Below are 13,070 nucleotides of genomic sequence, written 5' to 3' on the forward strand. Positions count from 1 at the left end.
CTTTCAATGATATTAACGAGTAACACTTCGTCGGATTGCCATTTTTCTTCTATTTCATCTTCTTATTAGTTTTATCTTCGTTTTATTTTATTATCATACGAGCATTTTCCGTATGAAGTTGCATAATTTTAAACGCACTCGCGATGGATTCCTTTTTATCGACGCGTCGACGATTCATTGAAAGATACACAGCTCATATGAGAGATGGCGACACTGTACTCAAGACAATCTATATACATATAATTAACTTTTTGATTATTTAAATTTTAATTAGAAAAGAAAGAAAAAAAGAAAAAACATCTGTAGACATATAATTTTTTTTTTTTTTTTTTAATGAAAAGATTTTTTTATTTCGATTATCCAAAAATGTTGACGACATTTATATTTAAAAATACACGATATAAGGACAGTTGTAAGAATATATATAATATATTATGTTCATAAATAGCCACTGTAATTGCTTAGAGTATTAAGAAGACGTTGCTTAAGTAAATTTGTTGTAAAATTATTGCTTAAGTAACTACAAATTAATGTAGATATTAATTTCCATTTTTTTATAAGTTTTAATTTATGTATTTATGTATTTTTTTGCATTAACTTATAAAAACTTTCAATTTTTAAAAAATCAACAAGAAAGTAGACAAAATTGTCTTGTATAACGCTCCATTAACTTAACGTCAGACTCGTCATGTATTATACATGGACTTCCAAACTTATATCTTGGTCATTGTATTTTAAGAACCAATTCTACTACGCATTTCTATTTTTTTCAGATATGCAGAGTACTTGAGAATTGGGATGCCAGTACTTTCAAACAGAGTGAGTATATAAAAAGTGGATGCGTATATTGTATATACGTGTATATACGTGCCCGAATAAACATTTAGGATATCTTAGAGATTTTAGAGAGATAATCAATTAATATAATATTTATTACTCTCAATTTCATTAAATGATATTAAAAGCGTTCAATTTGTTAATAGGTGACTTATTTCCAAATTCTTTCTGGAAGTCTTATTGGGAATATCTGGAGAGCTACAGTGAAGCTAGAAGAACTTTGGAGGAACTAAAAGCTTCTGAAGATACACTGCTACACTTTCTTACTTTGAGACAAGCTGCTGCGAGACATTCGCCATTGTCTTTGCTCCTTCTACCGGTGAGTTATTAATCTTTCGATAAAACTAACGATACATTTTATTTAATCAGCCGAATTACTATCGAAATTTCTTAATTTTCAATAAATGATCTGAACCTTACCTTGGTAATTGAAATACATTAAACCCTTATGATGGGAATATATATCGCACGATTGATTCTGGTAAGATACACGAAATGCATCAATGTATTATAGCACATTGATGAAATTTACATTGTTTGTTGATCAAAGACGCAAATATGTATTTTTTTTTTTGCTATTTTAACTGTTAATTTTATTTTTCTTTTTTTATTTTAGAATCTCTTCCTTTCGTTTCACATCTCTTCGTTTAGAAGACTGTAACTTTCTTATAGAGTTTGAGAAATAAAACTCGTAAAAGTAAAACTCGTAAAACTCGTAGTTCACTTTCTTGCAATTAATCGATATGAAAGATCATGATTTTTCGATTTCAATCGTTAAAAACAAGTGGCATTGAATTAATATAAAAAAATTATATCATTTAGATAAGTCGAAAGTATCCAGATCGATATTCGTTGACTGAAAGAGGAATCTTTTCTCGTGAATGTGAGAGGGTAACAGCCTCACTTGCGCACGCGCACGCAATCGCAAAAAGTTTGGCGCGTGAGCGCGAAACCCCCAGGCGAAGTAAGTCCTGATCGCCATGGTAACGACGGGACGAGGCGGAGAAGATCAAGGGTACTCGGGAATGGTCGGCTCAGGAACGGTCGATTCGGGGACAGTCGACGAGAGTCGTCGACATTCGGAATTGTTCGGCTAAGCGAGGCCAACCGGTCGAGTAGCGCGCAGTGTTTGCGCGAGCAGTTCGGCTCCGACCACGTTACTTGTTGGTTCTTTCGTGTTTTGTTTCCATAACTTGAAATCTTCTCTTGATCTTCACATACGCCACCGTAACGTTTCGAAGTTCTCTTTTTCGCATTAATATTTATCGCATATAAGAGAGTATACGAAGCTGAATAAATATAAATCGAATACAATTTTTATTTCTGTTTTATTTCCGCGTGTGTACGCGTCGTCTTGTGCGCAACAGGTCGCCGACAATCGTTCGAGTGAGATGATGTTGGTGTTGGTGTGAACGTTTTGTCGTTCTTTCAACGTGTGGTACACGGTATGGATGTGCTACCGGAAAAACATTCGAGGATAAGATAATCGTCCTCGTTGAAATGCCTCCATTGCTTTTCTGACAGAGTTAAGTAGGAAAAAAAAAGAAGAGCGGAAGAAAGAGAAAAAGAGAGAAAAAAAGAGGGATAGAGAGTAGTAATTGGTAGAGCAAGAGAGGGGGCGAGAGAGAGAGAGAGAGAGAGAGAGAGAGACAGAAAAAAAGAGAGAAAGAGTGAGAGAGACAGAGGAAGAGAGGGAGAGTGTGAGAGAAAGATCGTTTGGATTCTCGAGCAAGGTCCTCGAAGGTCGAACGATGACCATGTTCGGTAGCCTCGTGCAGAGGCTGACCTCACCCGTGACCTCACCGACAAGTCCGAGACGTCGCTTTAAATCGCCTTCAAGGTGGGAAGTGCAGAGCGATCCTGAGGATGTCGATTCTGCTGCACCGGCTAGGAAATCGAGAGCTAAACATTTGTTGGATAAGCGCAAGAGCAAGAGCAGGTCGAGAGGATTGAACAACAATGATGGTCCGACCGGTAGCGGCGCTGCTGCTGGAGCACAGTCGGTTGGCTTTTCAGGCGGGGGGGACGTCGCCGTCGGCTGGCAGGACGTCGCCTTTCCACCGCTCCGTGGCACCAAGAGTCTCGGCAGGCTCGACGGTATGAAAGAGGTGAGAAATGCGATTCTCTGAGCTACTCTCTTTTTACCATTCAACTTTTTTCATCGCGAAATCCTATCTCGACGTTCTATTTAGTCGATTATATCGATTCATGGAAACTTATTGTGGCGACTTTTTCTCGACGATTTCCGCTCCTTCCTGGAAACGTTTGCGAAGGAATCTATCTATTCGAGAAAGAGAGAGAGAGAGAGAGAGAGAGAGAGAGAGAGAGAGAGAGAGAAAAAACGAAAGTTTCGTCGGTCCGACCTTTAGCAAAGTATATGACTCATTTATCTACTTTAATCCTTTGCAGTGGTATTTCCTCTTTTACGTTGCTAAAATACTGGTCGAAATTATATTTCAATTAACATAACTATTATATTATTATTGTGTAAATTAAACGCATGTTTATTCATATACAAGAATTTATTGAACAAAAAATAATTTCATGAATGTAATAATATAAAATCAATGGATCTTAGTTTATAAACATTGTTACGTTGACCATAACCAAAGATATGATCCCCTTTCGTGGATTAAATTTTGTTGAAATAAAATTTAACGCAAACTGATAAACGCAAAGGTTATGAACTATGTGTATTTATCTATTTATTTATTTATTTATTTATTTATTTATTTATTTATTTCTATGTTAACGGGAAATAAACGTGATTATATACAATGCAAGGCGAAAAAAAAAACATGAACGTATTATATTGCGGAAACTAAAATAGAAAGTTGGAAAATATATTTGAAAGTAATAGTCTTTCATACTAAACTCATTTAATGTAGGAGAAAACGTTTCATGCAAAGGTTTCCTTGAAATAGATTCTTTCATTATAAAGGATTAGATTTTGCATTATATATATATATATATATATATATTACTTGCAGGACAGATCAATCGATGTATTAATAAAATTAAATCGAAGTATAAATAAAATTGATGTATTAAAAAAAAAATTTATTGGTATTTTTTGAAGGAATGAAATAATATTTAATCTAATATCTTATTGATATGCGACTTGCGTAAGTGTGTGTGTATAGATATATATATATATGTACATATGTATATATATGTATGTATATATAAGTATCTATAAACACCAATCTCGTATTTTATGTTTTACTTTTGCAACAAAAATCGTGCGGAATGCGAATATAACAATACACACACACACACACACTCACATATATATAATAATTTAGATTATATAACGTAACTTTTACTTTACGAATACTTATTATCCAATGATAATTAATTTCAAAGATGATTGCTTCATTAACAATTTCTTCATTGTTAGATTGACCGATGTAATCGTTAACAAAATAATCAATCACAATCGTAATCTACTTTCCGGCAATTCTCGCGAAAAAGATCGAAGACCGATCTTTCTTTCTTTTTTACCCTTCTTTTTTTTTTCTTTTTCTTTTCTGTCGAGAGAACTTGGATAAGACGAAGATTGACGAGACTTTCTCTCGATCATCTTTTAACGATCCTCCACCATCTTTTCTCTTCGTACATCTACTCACTCTCTCTCTCTCTCTCTCTTTCTCTTTTTTCTCCTCTTTTTCTTTTTCTCGAGTTTTATCTCGCACCTTATGCATGTTAGCCCGGTGAGCCTATTGGAATTATCTTATCTTGGTCGAGGCTCAATATACATTTAGGTGTACGCATGTTTTAACACGAGTCGTCCTCCATGCAAAAGCATGTAAACGCGCAAAAAGTTTCCGTACTCAAGGCCTTTCTATCGAACTCGAGTTAGTATACCCTCAATTAGAAATAATTTCGCAAGTTAAGCTTATACAAATTCATTTATATCAACTTTTTATTATTACGTTATTTATTTTATTTTAGTTTATTTCATTTCATTAATTTATTTATTTATTTATTTATTTATTTATTGTTTTGATAACAATAAGTTAACAAACCGAAAGTTTCTCTCTTGAATTTGTTTTTCAAGCTAACCTTAATCTCAATTAGGGATGCTGTAATTGATATATGTAACAACTTCTACGTGGTAGCTGCATATATCACGATGCCGATTAAGAGAGCAAGTAGTAGATAAATCCTGTGATGATATTGCAACTATCCGTGCCAGATGGTCTCTCTCTTTCTCTTTCTCTCTTATTCCCTCTCGACCGATCGATCGATCGATCGATCGATGGATCGTCGATCGATAGGGTTTCGAGTCAGCGGGTAGTCGGATCGCGTCGTATTCTTACGACCGTTACCTTCGATGCATCATACTTTTTACGCATACATATCACATTTGAACTTATTCGAATTGCATTCACATGCGGGTTGTGTTTATGCGATATAAAAGTAAGAGTTTTCTTAACTCATTTTTCTTTCTTTCTTTTTTTTTCTTATCTAAGAAATGTAATATAATGTTGAAAAAAAACGCAACGTTTTATTCGGTTTATAATATGTACTTTTCTGTCTTTTACTTACACAGAGACACGAGGAAATTCGTTTATTGTACATAATATAAATGATAGATAAAGGAGGAGAGGAAGATGAAAAGGAAAAAGAAAAAGAAAAAGAAAAGAAAAGAAAAAAAAGGATTGGCTCGTAACGCGATTAGTTATACATTCGTATGAGTGCTCGTAAAACGAGATTCCTCTCCACGAGCCGTAATCTGTCGTACGTGATGTCTCTCGTCTTTGTCGTTCGACTATAGTCGTTGATTCGACCAGGTCGCACCTACGCGTCTTATTCAAATATTAATCCGAGAGGATACACGTACATACCGCATACATAGATGTTCAACAAGAGCATAAAAAAGGATCCATACGTGGATGATTCGAGGATGATTCGAGCTCTAACATTGGTCACCGACCACTTTCCTTTTATCATCCACCAAACTGGCAACATTTCTTTTATTCTCTTTTTCCTTTCTTTATTATTTTATTTTTATTTTATCTTTTTCTTTTTCTTTTCTTTTTTTTTGCTTCTCCGTTCTTTTTTCATCATAAAATATAAAAACTGTAAACAACACTATCGTAGCTGGCAAATTGTCTTTTATTAAAAAGCATTCGTAAAACGTTAAAAAACAACTAATAGTTCATTTGTATCATTTAATTAATAGAAGATGCTTCAAATGTCGTTTTTATATTTCGATAATTTTTTTAAATGTGTTTGAAAAACTTTCTTTCGATTTTATCATTAACAATTCTTTCACACTTATATTCAGAGATTATCTAAGTAGTCAATATACAGATCCCTGAATATCAATTCTTTTATAATGGAAAAATTTCATTTAATATCATTCACGCGTTTTAAGAATGAGGTGAATCAGGCAGCTACCGTTTCGATATCACAATGAGAGATATGACCTACCAAATATAATAATACACCATTTTCGATATAATGTTAGACGGTATTAAATGATAAAGTTCTCATTATGTATAGATTATTTGGTTAAATTAAATGTAGACATGTAAATTGATTTGGTATGTAATAAAAATAGAATCGCATGGATAAAATAGAAAAGAAGAAATTGCGTTCGAATCCGTTAGAGATTTGCATCACAATGTCAAATCGGGACTGTTGTGTTGTGTAGCTCCGAAGGTGGTGTCTCTAAGAGGATGCAGAGAGATCTTATATATGTGGCGCATGTATTGGACGTTCCAAGAAAGAGGCTTGGCTTTTAGGACGATATGCGAATGTATATGCTAAATATGTATACGTTCGTTCCTTCGATCCCCAATGGGTTCCTACGCAGTTATATGTATATATCAGAGTGCATGGATATATGTACGAACGAATGCACGCACGAATGCACGCATGGAGAACCCGCTAGGATGTTACGGGTGCAAGGGTGGAGAGGGTTTCTTTCTCTCGACAGTTCTTCACCTCGAATCTTGTACGAGCGACACACTCCTTTCCATCTCCTTGTCCTCGCATTCTTTCTTCCCATATATTCCTCTTTCTCCCTTTCTCTCCCTTTCTCTCTCTCTCTCTCTCTCTCTCTCTCTCTCTCTCTTTCTCTATCTCTCTCAATTTTTAAAGATCTTTTTTCCAGCTCCACCACCCTTGATCTTTTTCAGGGATCCTTTTTCTTCGAGTATGTGATTTATGCCACAACGAAATGAAGATCTAGAGAGCACCTTCGACCTTCCCTCAGATTCTTTCCTACTCACTATATTTTTTAAAAGAGGAGCTAAAGGGGGAGAGGAGGGGGGTGGCGGGGAACGGAGAAGAGAGTAATTTTTTTTTTCGCGTCGTCGTCGTCTTCGTCGTGGCATCACTATCTGCGGGTTCGTCGTTGATCGTGAAATGATTTGTATAACCCCGCATGGGATGATCTTGGCTGTGTTCATCTCGTCGCATTTTATCTTTTATCTTTTTAAAACCTAAACTCGACTAGAAGGTTTTAACCATTATAACACTGCTTTAGAACATAACACCTGACATATCTGTATAAAATTGATTTTCCATGTTTGGAATTTAAAAGGGGAAAAAAAAAGGAGGGAGGGATTCTCTGTTCCTTCTTACAAAATTCTAAAGTTATACATCACACACATATATGCACATGCACGCACATATAAATTTTACAATTAGATTTAATGCGACCTGCCAATTTTTGAAAAAATCGATTTCTTTTATTTACAAAGAATTTGATCTATTTTAAAATCAAAATTTCCTTTTCTTACGTTCATATGGCCGAACTATAATATTCTTGTTATACTGACTTTTTTTTTATGTCCAACCATTAATGTATAAGCTCACGGTCCATATATTTTGTTGAATGGACAGGCAACTTTTTTGTTGTTCGAAATTCTAAAAATGAATGGTTAACTTCACATAGAGCTTATTAGGGTTGTGAATGTAGTACTCATGACCCCAGTGGTTGAGAGCGAGCACTGCGAACGAATGTCTTCTCTTCCATTCGTCCACTCGCGAATTCTTTCTCACGATTCCCAGAAAGGCTTGGTTCCCTCACGCGTGACCGCGAATTTTGCAGGTGCTCGCTACTCGCGATTCTGTCGAGAGTAAGGTATAAAAGAAAATAACAACGAGAATGACGGCAACTACGAGGACAAGGACAACAACGTATCAGTTTTTCTCCACGACTAAATTGTGCAAAATCAATGAGATATGACATGAAATTTCTCGTCCAAGGTCACTGAGTAAAGTTCCTTTGGAAAAAAAAGAAATTGATTCACGTTGTTCTTGATCCTTTCTCGTTTTCGCATACGATTTCTAAGCCAGGAAACTTAAGTGTTATCAAAATTCTTATTCTTTTATCTTTTATCTTTTTTTTTTTTTAAATTTGCGTCCTGAAAAATTTTTTTAAACGATCGATCAAAACACTTGCAGTAATTTTTTGATAATTGATTTGGAAAAAAAAAAAGAAAAAAATTATAAATGTTTATGAATTTCATTTATTTTCATTTCTTTTTCCTTTTTCCTTTTTTGTACATTTCATTTATTGTAATGTAAATGAAACTTGAATCACGCATGGCCTCGTAACGCAACCAAATGAGTGTGTGCGCGTGTGTGTGTATCTGTGCAAAGGATTAAATATACATACATATTACATAAGGAGAATATGTTGATTATACCAATTGTTTGTACATATAATTTAAAATCAATGTATTTTATCAAAAACTATAAGGAAAATGTGAATATTTGGATAATGAATTTCGAGTTAATAGTTCAAAATGGGGCGCACTATATAATATGTATACAATATATAATATAAACGTATATAATATAAGATCGTTCAAGTTTTTCTTTTTATTGTACATCTTGTATAATTCTTTTAGATAATATATATATATATATAAAATTTTACTCGTTATGATTTAAGATAATTAATTATGCCATGAGATGTTGTCTATCAATTAAATTTCAAATTATTTTAATTTTAATATCTAATTAAATTTTGATACTAAGTGTATATGTGCTAGAGTTATAGCAAAATTAATAATAAAATAGTAAAAGTAATGAATAAGTTTGAACTATTTTCTCATAATTTGTTAAACTTAAATAAATTATATCCATCATCGATAGTTTATGATTTCGAGATAATCTCTTACACCCTCTCCATCGAGGCGACTTTTGCTCTTTCACAAGATTTTATTAAGAATAAGATTTTGTGTATGTGTACGCGCTCGCGCGTGCATATGTATGTATATCGTACATAAGATAGTTAAAAGCGGACGAGATTATTTCGTGGTTCGCGTGTACATATTATAAAGCACAAACAAAAAAGTGAATTTGTGTGAGTGTTTGTGTGAAAGAGAGAGAGACCGGAAAGAGGCAACGAACAGGATGCGAAAACATCCTTTCGATACTGTACGCGTACCGGAACTGTGGGAAAACTTCCACAGTTAGAGTTCGCGAGCGCGAGAGACGCCCTTTTATGAATAATTCGGAGCGCGCTCGCGCGCGTGAGAGAAAGGGAAAGAGAAATAGATAGACAGACAAGACATGTGAAAAAATTGCGTTTGCGTGTACAACGAATGCGCAAGATCCGGATGTTAATTAATTAGTTCACTAGTAGTAATAATGTATAGTACGTGCATAGATCTCTAACCTCTCGCGGGAAAGTATGCTCTTTATTGTAACTATGAGTGTATATAGGGATGATTTTTATGGTAAATAGATTTGATAAAAATATCGTGCAGAAAAGAAAATTGTTTAAATCAAGATTAATTATATAATTATAATAGGTTTCATAATAGTTAATTAAATAATTTTAATATTTTTTGAAATGCTTCTCTGTGATAATTATTAAAATAATTATTATCGAATTATTTAGATCTATATTAATTATTTAAGTTGTCATAGACATATCTGATATGTATTAATATATTTAACGTTAATCGTATGTTATGGATTTTTTTTTTTTTTTTTTTACATACAAAAAGTTAACAAGGATATCTATCTTCGTACCTATCAATCTAGATGATTGATATAATTGGTTTCTCAAATGAAAGTTTCTAACATTATAAAATTATAAGACAATAATCGTTTCTGGAAAATTTATTTCTCTTGAATATATCGTTCGTTTCGACATTTTTATATCGTTAGATTGATTTTATCTTTTATAAAGTGTTAGAACTTTAATTTATGGCGATTATTTATTATTTCATTGAAACATTGAATCTTTAGTATCTTAGATACTATGCTAGATACTATTACATAGATAGAATTCCTGTTATTTTCAATGTTAAATGCATCTGTATAACTTTAAAATCGTTTATCCTTTTTTAAATTAAATTTACAACAATTAATATTTTATCTTATGCTATTTTATAATACTATATCAAAAGATATATTCTAGGTATGACTTTCTATAAATATTGTTCAGCATTTTGTTATATTCATTAAGGATTAACTAGTCGTTTTCACAATGCGCGCTTTGCTTCGGAGGAAACTACTTTCGCCAACGATATAGTATCTATCTATATATCAACAAGTTGATATCGATACGGTCGAAGAGACAGCTATTGTTGCTCTGCGTGAACAATACTATTCTATGTCTTTTTATTCTTCGAACGTACATTGCTGTCCGATTTTTTTGCATTTCTTTGTATTAACTTTATTCAGGCATTTGGTACTTGAACTCGATCGAGCATGTTACTCAACTTTCCCGTTCCATTTTCGAGAGAGTGGAAAGATTATGAGAATATATTTTACACACACACACACACACACACATGTATATATATATATATATATATATTGCTTATAAATTGCTTTTTACTCTCTTATATTTATTCTAGAAAAAAGGGAATAATAAAAATCTGTTGCTATAATGGAAAATGCTTTAAATTATAAATATCTTCCTATTAGTTGATTTCTTCTATTCAATAAAAAAGATATAATAATAGATTTGCTAAACTTTTTCATATATAGAGAAAGAGAGAGAGAGAGAAAGAGAGAGAGAGAGAGAAAGAGAGAGAGAGAGAGAGAAAGAGAGAGAGAGAAAGAGAGAGAGGGAGAGAGAGAGAGAGAGAGAGAGAGAGAGAGAGAGTAATGGACGGAGATACGGAAATATTTGTTTATCGATTATGAGTTTCGATGGACCAAAAACCTTACTCATATCTCTAACGAAGTCAGGATTTACTGGAAGAAATATTTGGTCGCTCGCGTCAGAGAGAACCGTTACCGGTTAGAGCGGTTCAGTTCATTGGTGATTTTTCGTGAATTTTGCGTCTCCTCTCGTTCGTTGATCGAGCATTACATTCGTCGTTCGCATTTTTGAACAGGTCCAAAAGAAAGCGAGGTCTCTTTGGATCTGCCATTAATTAGCTTTCGTGCTTCGCGTTCCAGGGAACCCTATTACCAACGTGATCTGCAGATCGATCGATTTGTCGCCGTTACTGTCGTTTCACCTCGACGCCTACGACCGTACGAATCTTTTCCTTCGTATTGAATTATTCAACGAGACGGGCCTTGTGATAATTGAATTCGGAGCGAAATAATTAGTCATCTTGGAATACGAATGCCTTGTTAAACTTTATCGCTAAAGGAGAAGCAATGTGTATAATAATATCTACTCGGTCGAAAAGATTTATTAGTTTCTAGGTGCGACCGTCAGCTTATGCAATCGTCATCGTGAAATATGTCTGTGAAATGTGATAATTTATTTTTTTTCTTTTTATAAAAAAAAATAGAATCCTTTAATTTTATCTGTGACATTCGAATATAATTATTTTCATAATAACCGATAAATTGGTTTGATATCGTAATTATTACAATTTTACACATAGTTTATCTGTTTTAATGAATGTTTAATGATGTAAAAGAAGATTTATAAATTCTATGAGAAATAACGGGAACTATTGAAGATTTTATTTTATTTCAAGAAAAATAAAAATAAATCCTGAGTATCGCTGCAAGAACTATTGATAAAAATGTTGAAAGAAATGACTGTAACTGATGTTTATCCAGAAATTATACAAAATGAGTATTACATTGAAGTTATTTTCATTCATGTATAACGCTAGAAGTAAGACGTATTCCAGCGAAACCATTCGAAAAAAAGGGATGGAAGTTTGCAAAAAATTATGCAGACAAACCAGTTTCATTTTGGGAGAATACTATATTCGCTGATGAGGGCAAATAAAATGTTTTTGTATTTAATGGAAAGAAAAAAGTATGATGAAAAGCAGGAAGAGAATTAAATGAAGACCACTTACAAGCGAGCGTTAATGGTGGTGTCAAGTTCGTAATGGTGTTGCATGCTTGAATGCATAGGGATCCATGAGCGCAAAGAGAACAGACAATTTACACATAATTGAGATAATTATGGATAAATTTATGTTTATTTAAATATATTGAAAAATGATTAATAATAATTAATTAATGCCAAAAAATTTGAGATTTTAAAGGATTACAATTTTTATCAGGATAACGACCCCGAACATAAATCGCACATAATTCAACAATGGATTATTTATAATGTTTCCGAGATCATGATGATATTTGTCTAGCTCATAAATTTCAATTCTATGGTATGCAGTAAATCTTTTGTTTATGTGTGCTGTTTAATGTGATATTATTGTAGTTCTCTATCGAAGTTTATTGTTTTATTAGCCACTATGATTTTATCCCGGTAGAGTTCGTAATTCGTAGTTTCTAATATTATTTTAAATTTATATTCATATAGTGTAGTTGTGTGGGTGTGTGTATATTTTTTTATGTAATAAGATAATGTTTAAATATTAATTGTTGATAAATGATCGTTTCGGTATTTGCAATCTGTCCGTGTTATTGCTTTTGCATATTCTAGTTATACTCGATATATTTTTTTTTTTTTTTTTTTTTTTTTTTAAATATTTTTTATATCAAACATGAAAACTATTTTTCCATAATTTTTATCTTTTTCTCGTATGAAAGATAAATGAGTTATCGTATATCAAAAGAGAAATTTTTTTCTTTTATATGATATATAATTTAATCGTATATGAAGTTTAATTAACCATATAAAAAGTTCTAACATTGGTCATAAGGTTAGATAGAAAGAAAGTAAAGGTTATAGTTTAAGTAAATGGTCGAAACATCGAGCGGCAAACTTTGGTTTCTTGGAAGAGACGAAGGCGCATAACTTTCTATTTGTACGAATATTAACTTTATTCACTGTTTGTTGAATGGTTTCTAAAGTTTTTAAAGTGAAA

At 32.9% G+C, this 13,070-nt stretch overlaps 1 protein-coding gene across 3 annotated transcripts in view; it reads left to right on the forward strand.

Annotated features, from left to right (window-relative positions):
- The window catches only part of LOC124425241 (rho GTPase-activating protein 20-like), a 59,435-nt gene that overhangs the window by 9,405 nt on the left and 36,960 nt on the right, over positions 1-13,070 (forward strand). For 2 of the 3 annotated variants that reach the window (XM_046965374.1, XM_046965375.1), the window contains exons 4-5: positions 774-819; positions 984-1,156. In XM_046965374.1, the coding sequence (XP_046821330.1) occupies positions 774-819; positions 984-1,156 (219 nt within the window). Of the gene's footprint in view, positions 1-773; positions 820-983; positions 1,157-1,839; positions 2,946-13,070 lie in introns of those variants that run through there. The other variant, XM_046965376.1, reaches the window with a different exon arrangement.

This window comes from Vespa crabro, chromosome 6, assembly GCF_910589235.1.
Source record: "Vespa crabro chromosome 6, iyVesCrab1.2, whole genome shotgun sequence".
Classification (NCBI taxonomy): domain Eukaryota; kingdom Metazoa; phylum Arthropoda; class Insecta; order Hymenoptera; family Vespidae; genus Vespa; species Vespa crabro.